The sequence below is a fragment of the Protopterus annectens genome, chromosome 17.part0 (genome assembly GCF_019279795.1).
Source record: "Protopterus annectens isolate FY-2018-M chromosome 17.part0, PAN1.0, whole genome shotgun sequence".
Classification (NCBI taxonomy): Eukaryota; Metazoa; Chordata; order Ceratodontiformes; family Protopteridae; genus Protopterus; species Protopterus annectens.
This window is the reverse complement of record NC_056751.1, coordinates 102,262,795-102,281,281: the sequence shown is the minus strand read 5'-3', so window position 1 is coordinate 102,281,281 and position 18,487 is coordinate 102,262,795. Positions and strand designations below refer to the sequence as shown.

The 18,487-nt window shown below is 45.0% G+C and overlaps 1 protein-coding gene across 1 annotated transcript in view; it reads right to left on the bottom strand.

Annotated features, from left to right (window-relative positions):
- WRN (WRN RecQ like helicase) overlaps positions 1 to 18,487 on the bottom strand; it is a 2,579,924-nt gene that overhangs the window by 1,619,373 nt on the left and 942,064 nt on the right. The window contains 1 exon segment of the mRNA XM_044059154.1: positions 4,643 to 4,817. Coding sequence (XP_043915089.1) covers positions 4,643 to 4,817 — 175 coding nt within the window.

Genomic DNA, 18,487 nt, shown 5'->3' with positions numbered 1-18,487 from the left:
CTAGCAGAAGTAATGGCCAACAAAAAGGCAGTCTTCCAAGACAAAAACTTCAATTCCGACGTGGCTGCAGGTTCAAAAGGAGGCAAAGTAAGCTTCTCCAACACAAAATTGAGATCCCAGGAAGGAGTAGGAGCTCTACGTGGGGGTCTTATATTTTTTGCCCCTCTAAGAAATTGCTTAAACAAAGGGTGAGAAAATAAAGGAGGGTCACAATCATAGTGAGCAGAAATGGCTGCAGCATGAACCTTCACAGAGGAAAATGACAAACCCTTGTCTAGTAATTCAGTAAGGTACTGCAGTGTAAAACTCAAATTAGGTACCAAGATATCAAAGTCCTTAGCTGTGCTCCAAAGAAAAAATCTCCTCCATTTATCAGCATAAACCTTTCTAGTGCTGGGCCGCCTGGCTTCCAAAATGACATCCAAAACCTGTTGAGGAAGCTGAGAACCCACAGGCTCAAACAGAATTCGCCAGGCCGTTAGATGCAGGGACTGCACCCTGACATTGAGCAAATGACTGCTTGACTGGGACAACAAGTGAGGAAGCTGTGGCAAAGGCCAAGGAGGCTCCTGAATTAAACTCCTCAGCAGAGGATACCAGTGCTGTCGTGGCCAATCTGGTGCTATTAAAATCATGCAAGGCTTGTCCCGCCTGACTTTCAAGAGTACCTTGGTAAGGACAGGCAGAGGAGGAAAAGCATAGACGTGAAGGTTGTTCCAACTGAAAGATAGAGCATCCACTTTCCAAGCTTTTGGGTGAAACATCTTTGTGCAAAATTTTGGTAGTTAAAAATTTAGAGGGGAAGCGAACAGATCTATGTCTGGAGTTCCCCAAGCCACTGTCAACTGTTGGAATACTTGAGGATCCAATTTCCACTCGTGGGGATCCACAATTTGTCTGCTCAATACATCTGCTAGGGAGTTCTGTGCCCCTGGCAGAAACCGTGCTTGAAGAGTGATGTGCAAACTCAGAGCAGTCTCCCACAATATCATAGCTTGTCTGCAAAGAGGGTAAGAATGGGTTCCCCCCTGCTTGTTGATGTACCACATGACTGTAGTGTTGTCTGTTTGTATCAACACCTGTCCTGGTTGAAGTAGGCCCTTGAAAGCCATCAGGGCAAACTGGACTGCTAACATCTCCTTCATGTTGATATGCAAATGCTGTAGTCTGGGAGGCCATGTGTCTTGAATCCATTTCCCATTGAAGTGTGCTCCCCAAGCCAGGTCTGAGGCATCCGTCGTTATGATCTGACTCGCCTCTGGTCGGGTCACAGAGAGTCCCTTGTTTAGGTGACATTCCTGTGCCCACCACAAGAATTCCTTTTGGATGCAAGGTATTATCTGAATGACAGTGTCCAAATCATGGCAGTGTTGAGTCCATACACTTTTGAGATACCATTGTGGCTTCCTCATATGCAGTTTGGCATTGGGAAGTACCAGAATGCAAGATGCCATGAACCCCAAGGCTTGAAGGACTGTCCTTGCAGTCAGCCTGGACAGTACTGATAATTGCTGGAAGTATAGATGAAGAGTTCTTTGTTTGTCCGGGGTCAGAAAAGCCATCTGAGAGGCTGTATTCAGTCTCACACCCAGAAAGCACATGTCCTGAGAGGGTACTAGACTGGACTTTGTTTCGTTCACAGAATACCCTAGGCACCTTAAAACTGCCATTACATACTGTACATGTTGAAGTAACTTGTCTTTGTCTTGAGCAAGAATCATGCAATCGTCCAGATAAGGATAAATTTGTATTCCCCTCAGTCTTAAGAAAGCTATTACAGGAGCCAGAACCTTTGTGAACACCCTGGGCGCAGTAGATAAACCAAAGGGCAATGCAGAGAACTGATAATGAGAAGTACCAGCCCGAAAACGCAGGAATCTCCTGCAGCTGGGCCTGATAGGAATGTGAAGATAGGCCTCTTTGAGATCCAGAGTTACCATCCAGTGATTTTTGCCTAGCAGAGGCAGAAGTTGCTGTAATGCTAACATCTTGAACCTTGGAATGTCTAGGTATGTATTGAGAATGGACAAATCCAGAATTGGCCTCCAAGTGTTTCCTTTCTTTGGCACTAGGAATAGACGAGAATAAAACCCTAGGCCGCCTTCTGATGGAGGTACCACCTGGATTGCCCCCATCTGTAAAAGCAAAGAAATTTGTTCCTGAGCCTCCAGCCTTTGCTGAGGAGGTACATCTGGCATGCCTTTGAAAGGAGGAAAAGTGTGAAAATAAAACTTGTAGCCTTGATTTATTATGTCCAACACCCATTTGTCCTGGGTGACCAAATGCCAATTTTGTTTGAAAAGTGCCAACTTTCCTCCTAGAGGAGCTGCCAGAAAAGAAGGATCTGGCAGCTGAAGATACAGGTCATTGGGTCTGTTTACGAAAAGGCTGACCCCTGCCCTCACCAGAAGACTGTGCAGGAGAACTCCAAGTCCTAGGTCTGAAAGAACCCTGAGCGTGAGCCCTGCCCCTACCACGTCTAGACCTGCCCTTAGACTGAAAATCCGAAGAAGGGTAAGACCATCCTCTTGCAGGCCAATTCCTGCTAAACTTAGGGGGCTGCACTTGCAAAAATTCCTTAACCGTCTGCATAGACTTAGCTTTGTCTTCAGAGGAGCATCCAAAATCCGAGCTTTAACATGCTCTGACAAATTTTGATCCTTAAGCCAGGCATGTCTACGAATAACTGAACCAGTAGCAGCCACCCTGGAAGAAGCCTGAAGGGCATCAAAGCCACACTGCAAGGAATGTTTACCAACTTGATCTGAAGCATGAACCAAGTCCTGCAATTCCTTGCACTCTATACCCTCAGATAGAGCATCTACCTTAGATTTTAATTGACCTAACAGAAAGTTCTGATACTTCAGCATATGAAAATGGCAATTTAAAGCCCTCATAGCTAACGTAGAAGAGGTGTACACTTTTTTATCCCACCTATCCAACGCTCTAGAATCTTTATCCAAAGGAACTGGATTCTTAACCACAGAAGCCCTGACACCTTTAGGCCCTTGAATAATAGTTTCCGGGTCAGCTCTAGGACTCTTATACAAATATTTATGTGCCTCTGGAACTCTGTAATACCTGTCTGGCTTGACAGGGGCAGGGGGTAAAGAATCAGGATTAAGGGAAGCTTCAGAAAAAACATCCTGAACAACATCCAAAACAGGGGGAATAGCCAAAGGTCTATGTTGTGGCAAAAACAAAAATTCTCTAAGCCTCTTACGAGAATCTGAAAAATCCTGACCTTCCCACTTGAAATGCTCTCTCATGGAATGCAAGGTTTCAGAAAAGGAAAAATCCTCTGGAGGAGAAGCAGAAGGACAGGAATCCTCTGCATCCGAATCTGAATAGGGAGGAAAATCCTGAATATCCTCAGCTGAGGACTCAGAGTAATCAGAGGAATGCTCCATTCCCTCTAAATCTGTCTCCACCCTAGGCCTCTTCTCTGGAGGGGGCATAGAACCCCTGATCAAAGTAATCAAATCCTCTGCCATTTTCAACATATGTTTTTAGGAACAGAAGCTGAAGAACTAGGGCTATGGCCCGTACCAGAAAGACCAGGTCTAGCCTTAGCAGGGCCTTTAGTGACTGAAGTAGAAGGCCTAATAACCTTTTGTAAGGATGGAACCACAGAAACTTGAGAAGCACCCTCGGCCTGGCCTAACTCCTGAGAGGCCAACTCCTGTAACAGTAAAGGTTCGTCCTGGGATGCAGCTGAGACCACGGCTGGATCCACAGATTCAAGCGTAGATTCCATAGAAGCGGCGTCCGCAACGGACGAGTCATCCGGTTTTGACCTTAAAGATTTATCTTCGCTTTTGCGGTGGCGAGTCGGAGGATCCGGCGGCATGTTGTAGTTACACCGCTTGCGAAAACCAACCTAGCACAGTCTAATCTGCGTTTAATGGTGCGCTTATTAAATCTAGCGCCAGCGACACCCGACTACGCCGTGCTCAGGCCCCAAGCAAGGAATACAGAGAGAATGATAGTCCCTATGAGGTATCTGTTTCCCACAAGAAATACAATTATTAACTTTTTCTGACATCCGGATTAACTGAGGCAAGAAAAGACAAAAATTTTCCCCAACGGGGTACTTAGCCCAACTTGGTCTTCGGTCTGAAACTCGAAAATTGAAAATTTCAGAGCGCGAGCGGCACTTGCAAATGCTGCTTCTGCTTGGACCACGCGGCAAGAAAGACTGAGGATATGGCGTCGGTCATGCGCTTAAGTACTACTACGTACTGACGTCAGCTCCGGGCGCCCATGACCAACGCCAGCCTAACTCTTTGGTATTTGGGCCGACCGAGGACAGCGGACTACCCAAAGGTTATGACTGCAGCAATGTGAGACGAAGAACATCAGTACATTTCTGTAAAATGTAAAACTGGTTTTGAAATGTGTAAAAAAAAATTTGTAAATCATTTTAGCATAACTACTCCACGTACATAAGTTGCTCTGGTGAAACTGTAGTACTTGTTTCACTGTATTCAAAAATACTACAAAATACTTTAATTTGAAGTAGAATGTGGCACAACAATGTACTGTTATGCCTTGGCTCAGATGAAGGGAAACAGAAAAATAGATTTTGGAATTTATCTCGAACACCTTCTCGGGCTTCAAAAATGGGACATTATGTTCTTACCTGAATTTCATCTCTCATAAATTTATGCTGAACTTCTCTTCTAGCCTTGATTCCCATTCCAGCATGGTAGGTGCCACAAGCAATGTTCATCTTTTCCAGCTCCACAGTTACTTGTTCAGTTGCTTTTCTTGACGGACAGTATATAATGGTAGGGCCTTCAAACACGTAAGAATACCTGTGATTTACCAAAAAAGATTTTTCAATACTGGAGAAAAATAAGTAAATAAAATAATTTCAGGACTTGTCAACAGTTTCCATAGTTTCTCATAATTCATTCAAATCCCAGTACTTCTGCTACTTATTCTCTGAAAAGGAAGAAAGTACATTTGTGTGGGAACTCACTATAAGAGTACACGCTCAGGTAGGGTCCTTACTGCAGTACAATTCATTAAATATGGGGGAATCAGCTACAGGCTGACATCCTCTTGACCAAGATCACTACTTATGTATGACCACAGGCTGATGTCACCTCCATGCAAGGACATAATATTTGTGTCCTGAGCTCAAGGTCCTCCCCTTCCTGAAATCCCTTTGCTGGACAGTAAAAGGGAGACAGTGAATACTGCCTAAAGATCAAAAGGATACCAAGGGATTCATCCCTCACTAACTCCCCATTCAACAGATGGAGGGGGAAGGACAGTGGGGACGTGATGAATAATGACATTGGATAGCACAGATTCCAAGTAATGCTAAGTAAATAACTCTTTACCTGATGCTATCTGTGTCATTACTGATCATGGCTGGATCAGATTCCCCAGCTACTAATAACCCTGGGGAGGCCTCAAGGAAGGATATGCCGGAACACAGGAGAACCAAAGGAAGCCCTGCAACTGGACACCAAGTTTAACTTGCAATGAGCAACAAAGGTATGAGGATTAGACCAAATAGCAGCACCACAAATCTTGTCTAAAGAAAGTTTAGCCAGGAAGGCAGAAAATGTGGCTGCTGACCTAGTAGATTGAGCTTTGACTGGTCCGATGAGCCCCAGGTGTCTGCTTTCATAAATATAAGAAATACAGCTGGTGATCTAATGAGAAATAGACACCTTGGAAACCGCTTGACCTCTTCTGGTCTGAGAAAAGGCAACAAAGAGCTGATCAGACTTTCGAAAACATTTAGTCTGTTTGAAGTAAAAACGCAACTCCCTATGAACTTGCAAACAATGCAACTGATATTCTCTTTTAATGGAAACATTAGGAAAGAATACAGGAAATTGAGTCGACTGATTAAGATTTGCCCCCAAGCTACCTTAGGGATAAAGGAAGGATTGGTCCTGAGAGCGCCCCCTTCCTTACGGAATACCATGAAGGGAGGATTTATGCACAGAGCCTGCAATTCGGAGACCCTCCTGGCTGAAGTAACCACAACCAAAAAGGCAGTCTTCCACGACAAGAATTTAAATTCACAGGTTGTCGCAGGCTCAAAAGGTTTCTGCATGTAAGACTGCAGCACAAGACTGAGATCCCAAGGAGGGGAGGGGTCCTTTACAGTAGGTCCGAGTAGAAAGATCCCATTAAGGAAGGCCTTGTACAACCTAAAAGAAAAGGTGAGAATTTTTCTTAAACGGAAGTTGGAGATCGTGGCCAGTTGGAGTTAATTTTAGAGAAGCTAGCCCCCTGTTAAAAAAGAGAGGCCAGGAACAACAAGATGTCAGGGACAGAAGCTGAAAAGGGATCTAAATTGCATTGTTTTCCCCACACAGAAAATTTCCTCCATTTGCTGGAATACACTTTTTTGGTAGATGGCTTTTGAGAAGCCAAAATAATGGTCTTAACTGGGGAAGGGAGCCTGGACTGGGAAAGAATCATTGCAATTAGAGGTACCAAGCAGTCAGATGAAGTGACTGAAGGTTGGGAAGAGGAACCCTCCAAGGATGGGAATAGAGATCCAGAATGGGATCTAATATCCAAGGCAGGTATTTCAGATGAGACCAAAGGAGAGAAAACCACACCTGACGAGGCCAGAAGGGGGCAATGAGGATGACAGGTGCCTTCAGATGAAGAGCTTTCTGTAAAACTTTGGGAATCAGGAGAGTTGGGGGATATGCATACAACATTCCTGACAACCAATCATGAACAGAGCATCCCTGGTGACTCCCCTTTTGGAGGGAATCAGGGCAAAGTATTTGGTGCATTTGTGACTGAGCAAAGAGGCAAAAAGATCACAGCAGGGGAGACCCCAGTGGTCGATTATCCGACGTGCCACTGATGGATAAAGGGACAATTCGTAAGGACTCAGAATAGATCTGCTGAGTTTTTTGCTAATATGTTGGAACTGCCGGGAATATGAGTTGCAAGAAGAAAGCACCTGGAAGATATCGCCATTCCCACACTCGCATGGTCTCACTGCAAAGGAGATAAGATCATGTTCCTCCCACCTGTTGATGTACCAGACCACCGCCATGTTGTCTGACTGAATTGCAATGGTCCCAAGAGGGAAACAGTTTTGGAAGGCTTGCAACATGAGAAGGACTGCTCTCATCTCCAGGACATTGAGCTGCAATTTCCTCTCTAAAGGTGACCACGTGCCTTAGTCATTCCCAGATAATGCCCACCCCAACAGGGAGATGTCCGTGGTCACCATGGCTTGGGGAAGACAGGAGGGTCTGCCTAGAAGGTCCTGAGTATGGAGCCACCAAGCATGATGACATCTGCAGACATGAGAAATCCTGATGGACATGGGATGAAGGTGAGCTGACCACTGCACTGCAAGGGTCCATCGTAGAACTCTCATGTGATATCTGATGAGAGGGACTAACTGAATCGCCACAACCATTGAACCTAGTGCCTCCAAGATTAAATGTACTGAGGGACATTCCAGACCCAGAAGATGACAAAGCTCTTCCCGAATCATCTTGACTCTGCATGGGGGAAGTGCTGCAGTCTCTGACAGCATGTCCAGAAGGACCCCGATAAATTCCAGGAGCTGACACGGGGCATGAGATTTGGACAGGTTGAGTGTGATGCCTAGGTCCTGAAAGACACTGTGTGTGTAATCGGTGGCCAAAGTGAGTTGATGTTTTCTGGGTGCCATGAGGAGCCAATCGTCCAGGTATGGATAGACCTGGAAACCATACACCGGAGATGGGCTGCTGCCACTACCATACATTTGGTAAACACTCCAGGGGCTGAGTTGTGCCCAAATGGCAGGACTCTGAACTGATAGTGATTGTCCCCCAGCTGAAAGCACACATCTCTTGGAGCATCTGATTTTGATGTGATAGCACTCATCCTTGAGATCCACTGAGCACATCCCATTGTCCTTACCAAGAAGAGGCAGAATGGACTGAACAGTGACCATCTCTCCACCAGACCATTATTCTGGGGATGGTAATGGTCTTTAGGTGCTTCTCCCCACAGCACTCCCACAGACAAGCCAGCAGGTCTGACATGAAATTGGGACCTCTGCCAGTCAGTATTTATCTTGGGAAACCTACCCTGCTGAAAATCTTTAACAAAGCATTTGCACCTTTTCTGCCTTGATGGAAGACAGAGCCACTGCCTCAGGGCATCTGGTAGTATAATCTACTACCACTAGGATATACGTCTTCCCTGTTGAACTTGGGATACTGAGAGGCTCCACAATATCCATAGCTACCCTTTGAAATGACTCTTCAATCACAGGCAAAAGCACCAAAGGAGCTTTTGACCTCATCTCCTGCCTTTTCTACCTTTTGGCGCTACTCTCAGGTCCTGCAGTACCTTGTTACATCCCTGGAAATCCCAGTCCAATAAAGGTTCGGCATATGTCTCTTTGTACACTTTATGCCCATATGACCTGCAAAGGGAATGTCATGGGCTATGTCTAGAAGTGCCAGATGGTAGGCTCTGGGCACTACCACCTGCTGAATTCTCTCACCCTCTAATCCTCACACAGGAGTCCACACACTACACAGTAACCCTTTGTCCCAGTATACAGATTCTCCTTTTCCCTGAGAATCAGGCACCTCCCGGGTTACCTCTCTCAAGCCTTGTAATGTACAGTCTGAGAGTTGAGCCTGTTTCAATTCCCTCTTTGTAACCCTTCCCAGCTCCCCTTCTGTAGGAAGTCTGGTGTCCACTGACAGCAGTGCCTCACTGTGAGCCTGGGTAATACTACCCACCTCTGACCTTGCAGTCACTCAGTCCATGGGAACATCAGTACCTACCAGCAGCTGTCGCTCACCTTCAGTCAAACTGCTACAGGGCTGCTCCCTTCCTGAAGTAGCCACCTCACCAGTCCTGGCTGCAAGTGTGTGGTCTTCTTGGGTCCCCCCAGGCTACAAGACACACATGCTTGCCTCCAAGCCTGACTGCGTGTAACTGCATGCACATAAGGTACTGCATTACCAAAAGCATTCCTCATCAGGACAACTGCAGGGATATCCTCAAACACACCTACTTGCTTGCTTCCTTTTCCACCATCCCAATCAAGGTGAACCCTAGCCAAAGGAGTTTGGAATGGGGTCCCTCCTAAAGCGCTGACTGGAGTAGACTGCCCAAGCAAGTAGTGCTCCTCTTCAACCACTGCAGGCTTCACAATGGTTAGGGTCAGAAGCTATCTCTCTTAGCAGTGGCCTGTTTTCCATCAACTAAAATAGGATACAACTTCTTGTATTATGATACCCTTGCTGTCTCCAGACAACTTACTGCTGGCATTCTATCATTCCCACTTACTGGCTCTCCCACCTTTTGTCCCACACCTTGCCTTGTGAACATCTATATGCTACATGGCCCCACTGGTTACATTTAAAACATTTAACCCATGATCCTAGCTGTGTACCTGAACGAGTGGCTTCCTCTGCTACAGGCGGACTCTATTAGGGCAGTTTACGCTGCCCACCATGGGATCCCTTAGACCCATGAGCAGCACTGGGTATTCCTTTTCCTGTGCAGTGATGTCCTACTTGCTACGTATAGGTCTCCCTTTTTCCCCATCTCATCTGCGGTATTGCATTCCCTATCTGCCAACCAGAATCTCACGTCCTCAGACAAAGTGCTAAAAGCTTGTTCCCTCACCACAGGTCTGCTAGCCCTTCAAAAGTGGTGACCTGACACCCACTCGCCCACCTATGAAAATAAGTGCTTAGTTCAGCAATATATTCACACACACACTTTCATCTCCTTGTACCTATCCTCACAAAACTTTTTTCTATAAGCTTCAGATGTTAAACTATTCCAATAAACAATTTTTAACTGTTCATAGGTAGGTATTAGGCTATCGGCCCAAGGGCCTACATAAACCTAGCCAACAAGGTTCTTTGGCTTACGCCACCCAAGAAAGTTATTTTCCTGTGCCACTGTCGAGCAGAGAAACAGAAGTGATCCCCAGGGTGCATTTCCTATTTCCCATCCACTCATCAAGATTTTTCTTGAAGAGTGCTAATGAAGAACTTTGCTTGACATAGATGGGTAGCCTGTTCCAGAGTATGGGAAGTCTCTTTGACAGGAATCTATCCCTCCAGCATGTCCTGTTTATTGTGCCAACAAGGTTTAGGTCCCTAGAGCGTATAGCTTGGAGGGATTGGGATTTCTCTAGGTGTAGCATGTCCAACAGCTCTGGGTTTGACATAGCTTTATATGTTAGGCAGAGATCACCTCGGAGTAGGCGATATGCTACGGAGTAAAGCTGGAGTTTTTTAAGACTGTAAGTGTAGGGCATTTGTTTTAGGTCAGTAATGCTCTTTGTGAGGTACATCTGTGGCCTTTCCAGCTGCTAAAGATGTCTTGTGAGGTACATTACAAAAGAGGCGCTGTACTCTATAATGGGTCTGAGTGTCGAGTAGAGGGGAACAATGACCTCTTTTTGCTGGATGAGAACCCTTTTATGATGAGGTGTACTATGTAGAAAGACTTCCTGACTACTGTGGCGATGTGACTATCAAAGGAGAGACTACTGTCCACCTGGGTCCCAAGGTCTGTTATCACACATTCGGTGTTAAGTAGATTGCTGCCTATGTGGTAGTGCATGGGTACAGAGTTTTTTACCAAAGGGGATAACACTGCACTTTTTGGCATTGAGTTTAAGTCCATGGCTCTGACACCAGGCATCTGTCTCAGCAAGGCCTTTCTGTAGGATGTCCACATCATTTGGGGACTTGACTATGGCTCCTAGTTTGCAGTCATCTGCGAACTTCGTTAGCCAGAGGCCTTGTGTGTTAGCCTGTACTTCAAAGAAGTAGATACCAAACAGGGGAGATCCCCGGACGGAACCCTGTGGTACTCCACTTGTCAATGCTTTGAGGTCAGATTTGGAGTCTGCAACTTTTACAGTGTGGGTTCTGTCAGTGAGCCAGTTGGCAAACTATCTTGTGACATAGGGATTTATACCTAGTTTAGTAAGTTTAGCTATAATTCCAGAATGGGGGATGGTGTTGAAAGCCTTGGCAAGGTCAAGACAGGCTGTGTGAACCACCTTACCCTCATCTACGGCTTTGGTGACTGCCTCAAAGAAGTCGATCTGGTTCAGAAGGCATGATCTGCCTTTCACAAACCCAAACTGGGTGGAATCCAGAGTTTGGAGGTTACTAATGTCTTTGTTTATGAGTTCCATGATGATACTTTCCACGGCCTTGCAGAACAGGCTCGTCAGGCTAATAGGTCGATAGTTCCTGGGATCAGTGGTGGCTCCACCTTTGTGGAGTGGGATAACTGTTGCTGTGCACCATTCAGTGGGCACAAAACCTGATGCGAGGCTAGTATTGAACATGGTGCTTAAGTGAGGAGCCAGTTTGTTCTGAAGTTCGTGTAAAACGCAACCTGGGATGTTGTCAGGTCCAATGGATGCTGTGTTTTTGGCTTTAGAGAGTTCAGTTTATACCTGCGTAGTTGTGATTACAGAACTCTGCATTCTTCCTGTATAGATATAGGCCATTTAAGGGGTGGGGGGGGTGGGGGGTAAAGTTAGCACTGAACCTATCTGCCAGAATGTTGGCAATATCAGTTGGTTCTGTACTTTTCATGCCGTTGTGCTGTAACTCAGAGCAGATCTGGGTGTTGCCGTCGAGATTCTTGACATAGTTATAGAATGCTATAGAATGCTTTGTGGTTGTCCTTAGAATTAGTGGCGATTTTGTTTTCGTAGCTAGCTTTGGAGGATCTTATAAGGGATCTTGGCTTCTTACTGAGGCTGACCAGGGGAGCTCTTCCACTCATGGGATTTTACTCTCTTTTGCAACAGTTTCTTCCTTCTGTTGTACAATTTGTTTATGGCAGGGAACCACCAGATCGGCTTCCTTTTTTGGAGGACAGCGTCTTGGTTCTGTTTGGGATAGCACGATCCATGCACTTGTGTAAGTGCTTATAGAGTGCATTTGTGTAGGATTCAGCAGTTGTAACTGTATTGTCCATCTGCATGGATGTCATGAAGTTCATCACTTCTGTCTTAAGAAGCATGAAGTTGGCTTTGGAGAAATTTTTTACCGTGGTTTCCTTAATGGGGGGTGGGGGTGGGATGTGGATAACAAGGGTCATTAGCTTATGGTTGGATCGGACCAACGAGGAGTTGACTTCAGGTGTGGAACACCAGTCACTCATGTTGGTAATGACTAGGTCTAGGATACTGTTGCCTCTGGTGGGGGTGTGGATAAGTTGATCCAGGGCATTGGAGTTTATGAATTCCAGAAAGCGTTGAGCTAAGGAGTTGGTACAAGAGTAGTTTTCCCAGTTAATGGTGGGGTAGTTGAAGTCGCCCATTATTAGGGTGCTTGGTTGAACCCTAATATTTTCCAGTATATCAATTAAAGAGGAGTGAGAATCCTGGAGCACGTTGGGGGATCTGTAGCAAGCTACAATTTGGATTGCAGCTTTGCCCAGAGTTAGTTGCACTTGGGATAACCTTGTATGCATTATGATGAGCAACTAGCCTGGAGGTGTGAATATCCTTAATGAATATGGACACACCTCCACCTTTGGTGTTTCGGTCCAGGTTACATGGCCGAAAAGTGTGGTATGAGTTACAGCCTGGTAGTGCAGGGGTGCTCTCTGGAGCCCTGAACCAGGTCTCAGTCACTGCACAGATATCTATGTCCTCCATTTTAAGGAGTGCCTCGAATGAGTGCATTTTGAGATTTAGACTTCTAGCATTGAGTAGCATTACCCTCAGTTTTTGCTTGCCTGTTCCTGTTACGGTGGTGAATTTGTTATTTGAACCTTGCCTAAAAAAGGCACTATAGGGGCAGCAAGAGCCTTAGCCAGTATCCGGAATCCCAGGGGCGACAGGTGCAGGCCATCTGTGGCAAAGAATCATGGTCTGTCGACCATGTCATCCCAAGCAGACAGATACTGGATCCCCTTAGAATGATACCAGAAGCTTAGCCAATTGTTGAAGTCAATCATTTTGTCCTTGTACTGCGGTATCATTCTGGGCGATGACAGAATGCTACTCAGGGCTGGGGTCATACCTGCCTGGGCTATAAGATTGGAGAGCTCTTCCATATCTCTTTTCATGTAGTCCAGGGAGATACGTCTCAGGTCATTCACACCAACATGGACAATGACAGAGTCATATTTGTACTTGTTGTGGAGTAACCAGAGTGCGTTGGTTATGTGGCGGATCCTGGCACCCGACAGACAGCTGACAGTAACCTTCTCCTTGTTTAGCCTGGTGAGTAGGACATCAGTGTGCCTGACTATAGAGTCACCTATGACTAGTGTGTTGGGTACGTTGTTTTGCCTTATTGGCTGTGGTTGAGTGGCACACTGCGTCGGTGGGCTATGTGTCATTTGGGTTGTGTTGGGGGATGGAGGTTGCTTGCGTTTCTGTTTTGGAAGTCTCAGTTGCTTAGATTATTATTGAGAGCCTCCACAAATGTTTTTGTGTTGCCGTGTGTGTATTTTGGTGGTGTAGATTTAGTGAGACTATGTGATGAGTGTGGTGTGGTGCAAATGTTTACCTTCTTCTCATGACTGTCAAGTTCAGTCTTGGTTGGAGAGAACCTTACTTCCAGTTTGGCTAGATAAGTGCATCTCTCACAGGTTGTAGTGTTGGGTGGTAGGTGGAGAGGGTTGTCTATGTACATGAGGCAATTTCTACATTGCCTCAAGATGCCCAGATTTATCAGATAGACAGGAGAGAACACTGGGAGCTGACCCTTTGACATGCCTGAATAAAAAATATTTTCCTCTAGATAAGTGAGGAAAGTGAGTACAAGAGCTGCTTTTCTCTAAGCAAAAGAGAAAAGTAAGTACAAAAACTGTTTTCCTCTAGGTAATGAGGAAGGTTGAGTGCTATAGTAATTAGTTACTTATTCAGTGCTTACAAGTTCTGAGCACGAATAAGCAAATTTAAGTGCTAAAACTAAGAATCTGTATCTGCACTAGACGAGTCACAGGACAGAAACAAGTACAAATGCAGGCTTTCAAATGAGAAAGTTGAGAGAGATGAAGAGATTGCCCAAACGGTCAATAACTATAATTTCTGGGCCAGAACCACTCCTTATGTGGTAGACAGGTTACCTAGTGCTTACCACTCCCACTGATAAGATAGAAGGCTTCCCTCCAATACAGAAAGGCTTGGGGAGCTCAAAAGCTTACATACAGTCCTGGATACAGCAAATTTGTATCGGGAACATTAATTATATGAAGGTAGGGAAATAGGCTTACAGTTTTTTTTTTTTAATTAATTAATTAATTAATCAGCATCAGGCAATTTAGAAACAGCAGTTACAGCTTTACCATGGAGTAAGGGGGTCAGGAACTATACCCAGACCCCTTGGTCAACAATACACTGTTTACAAACCCTTTCAAACATATGAATAAACTATCAAAATGATCATGCTCTGTAAATTGTTAAAGAAATTTACTGACCTGTTTTGCTTCTGGAGTTCAATTTCTCCCTTCCCATTACCTCCATGACCCTGGTGAAGGAGTCAGCATTTCCTTTTCATGTTGCCTATGCCTCTCATTTTCTTCAGCCTCCAAATGTTTCAGTCTCTCTGCTGCTTCTAATTACATTTGTTTCTCCTACTACAGTCTATCTGCTGATGCTAGTTCCATACATTTGGCCTCCAGCTCAAGTCTCTAACTCCAGATGAATATTTAAGTCCTCTGAGGCAAAGTTGAACTGCCCATTTTCTGAGAGTTGTACATCTCCAAGGCCAGTCTGGTTGTCCTCCTGGTTGCTGGTCAGTGATGCAGCTGTGGTTAAGGCTGCAATAATTTCTGCTTTAGTTAGGCTGGCATGCACCAATCCTTCGTTTTGGCACATCTCAGCCAACTGTCTCCTTGTCAGCTTGCCATACTCCCCTGCTGACATCCTTGCCTGCTCTCTATGACTAGCTAAGCTAACACAAAATAAATAAAACTACTGTGATATGAAACTCTGAATGTCTGCCACGTGGCTGCTTGAGAGTAAAAACACCTTCTTTAGTAACACTGTTTACAGATTACAGGAGTTCAATATCCACACCACTGAATTTCAATATGCGGATATCCCACCACTGCTCACCAATAAATATGTGATGACCCACCACTCCCAACGAGTAAGCAAGGAGCCTCAATCCTCACCACTGGCACCAGTGGTGAATGGTCACTGGAAGGATAAAGTACAGTTTTGTACCTACCATAAATGTAGATGTTAGAGTGTTCACCCTGCTGCAGTAATCACACTTGGGTTATCCTGTCGTCAGGCGGTCCCGCAGTCGGCCGGATTTCCAAAGTCTTGGTCCGACGGTTGCTGTCGCCTCATCCCTGACGTCAGTGCGCCAGGGGTACATATACTGCAACCGATGCCATTTTCGTCAGTTTTTCTTGCCCCAGATGTCAGGTGCCCCCAAAAAGGTGATCCAAATTAGCACCAAAAGGTGAGAACACTGTACAGACACAAAAAACCCTTCAGCTATAAGCAAATACATCAGTAAGGCATAGCAAAGATTTAGTCAGTAGATCAGAGGGGTTGGAGGGAGGGTAAAGTACAGTTTTGTACCTACCATAAATGTAGATGTTCGAAGATCCACATTGCTGCAGTCCTTACACTTGGACTGACATCAGCATATCCTCAGTTTTCTTGCCCCAGATGTCAGAAGACCCTAATAATAAAGGTCAAAACCAAAAGACAGCAAACAAACTACCAACCATCCTAGCACTAAAAATATGTACAATATATACAATATACATCATATTGACAACCCAACCCAGACAACCGCCTCTAACTACAGAGGGGAGGAGGAGACTGCAGCAATGTGGATCTTGAACATCTACATTTATGGTAGGTACAAAACTGTACTATGTTCTTCATCTCACATTGCTGCAGTCCTTACACTTGGGTAGAATCCCAAAGCAGAGGTAAGGGAGGATGGCCAAACTATAAGGAAGCAGGAGCTGCCAAAATGCCCTGCAAAACAGCAGTGGCAAAACCAGCCCTGGATTTAGAGTAAAGTGGTAGGTGATAATGCCTAGAGAAAGTATGCACTGAACTCCAAGTAGCTGCCTCCAAAATATCCTTAGTTGCCACCCCTCAAAAAGTGGCAGTAGCCCTAGTGGAATGAGGCCTAATCCCAGCTGGAATCTCCTTGCCATGATGGGAATAACAGAAAGCAATGCAAAACCCAATCCATTTAGAAATAGTTTGTTTTGACACAGGCTTGCCCTGAGAACTCAAAGCAAAAGAAACAAATAACTGCTGAGACTGTCTGAATCCTTTAGTTCTGTCTAAATAATATCGCAACTGCCTGTGTACATCTAAAGTGTGCAAAATCTTTCTCCCTTTATTTTGGGGATTTGCATAATAAGTAGGCAAATGAATAGTTTGGTTTAAAGCCACACTAGAAACCACTTTAGGCATAAAGGAAGGATTAAAGATACCCTATCCTTATGGAAAATTAAGAAAGGCTCAACCGCCATAAGGGCCTGCAACTCAGAAACCCTTCTTGCAGAGGTAATAGCCAACAAAAAAGCAGTCTTCCATGATAAAAACTTTAATTCAGTAGTAGCTGCAGGCTCAAAAGGTTGTAGAGTGAGTTTCTCCAACACAAAATTGAGATCCCAAGCAGGAGTAGGAGCTCTTCGTGGGGTCTTATATTCTTTGCCCTCTAAGAAATTGCTTGAACAAAGGATGAGAAAACAATGGTGGGTCACAATCATAGTGAGCGAAATTGCTGCAGCATGAACCTTAATAGAAGAGAAGGACAAACCTTTGTCCAGTAACTCAGTAAGATATTGAAGAGCCACACTTAAATTAGGCTCAGAAACATCAAAATCCTTGCTGCACTCCAAAATAAAAATCTCTTCCATTTATCTCTTGTACTAGGCCTTCTAGCTTCCAAAATAACATTCAAAACTTGCTGTGGAAGTGGAGGCCCACTATGGTTCAAAACAGAATATGCCAGGCTGTTAGGTGCAGAGAGTGAAGCTTGACATTGAGCAAATGACTGTCCTCCTGAGACAACAGGTGTGGAATCAAGGCAAAGGCCATGGAGGCTTCCGTGCCAGGCTTCTCAGTAATGGGTACCAATGCTGTCGAGGCCAATCTGGAGCTATCAAAATCATCCTTGGCTTGTCTTGTCTGGCCTTTAGTAGTACCTTTGGGAGGAGAGGCAGAGGCGGAAAGGCATACACATGAAGATTGCTCAATTGAAAGAAAGAGCATCCACTTTCCAAGCTGTGGGATGAAACCTTTTGTGCAAAACTTTGGCAGCTGGTGGTTTAGTGGAGAAGCGAACAGATCTATGTCTGGAGTTCCCCATGACACTGTCAAATTCTGAAATACATGAGGATCCAATTTCATCCATAATTTGTCTGCTCAACACATCTGCTAAGGAGTTCTGTGCTCGCAGAAACCTTGCCTGAAGATTTAGCTGTAAACTGAGAGCAGTCTCCCACAAAATCATTGCTTGCCTGCATAGAGGATAAGAATGTGTTCCGCCTTGCTTGTTGATGTACCACATGACAGTTGTGTTGTCTGTTAGAATCAACACCTGCCCGGAAGAAGTAAATCCTTGAAAGCTAGTAATGCAAACTGGACTGCTAACATCTCTTTCAAGTTGATATGTAGATGTTGTAGTCTGGCAGGCCACTTGTCTTGTATCCACTTTCCATTCAGATGAGCTCCCAAGCTTTGTCTGAGGCATCTGTCTCTGGCCGGGTCACAGAGAGTCCCTTGTTTAGGTGACATTCCTGAGCCCACCACAACAATTCCTTTTGAATGCAAGGTATTATTTGAATGACAGTGTCCAAATCCTGGCAGTGCTGTGTCCATACATGTTTGAGATACCATTGTAGCTTCCTCATATGCAGTTTGGCATTGGGAAGTACCAGAATACAAGATGCCATGAACCCCAAGGCTTGAAGGACTGTCCTTGCAGTCAGCCTGGACTGATGAGACAACTGATGAAAGTAAAGGGAAAGATTCTTTTGTTTGTCGGCCATCTGGGATGCTGTATTCAGTCTCACACCCAGAAAGCACATGTCCTGAGAGGGTACTAGACTGGACTTTATTTCGTTCACAGAATACCCCAGGCATCTTAGCACTGCTATCACATAATCCAAATGATGAAGAAGCTTGTCCCTTCCTTGAGCCAGAATCAGGCAAAAATAAGGATAGATCTGTATTCCTTTTAACCTGAGGAAAGCTATCACTGGAGCCAGAACTAGTAGATAAGCCAAAGGGCAATGCAGAGAACTGATAATGAGAAGTCCCAGCTCGAAAACACAGAAACTTCCTGCAACTCAGTCTGATAGGAACATGAAGATAAGCCTCCTTGAGATCCAAAGTTACCATCCAATGATCTTTGCCCAGCAGAGGTAAAAGCTGCTGTAACGTCAACATTTTGAACTTGGGAATGTCCAGATAAGTGTTGAGGATAGATAAGTCCAAAATTGGTCTCCACGTGTTCCCTTTCTTTGGTACTAGGAACAGGCGAGAATAAAA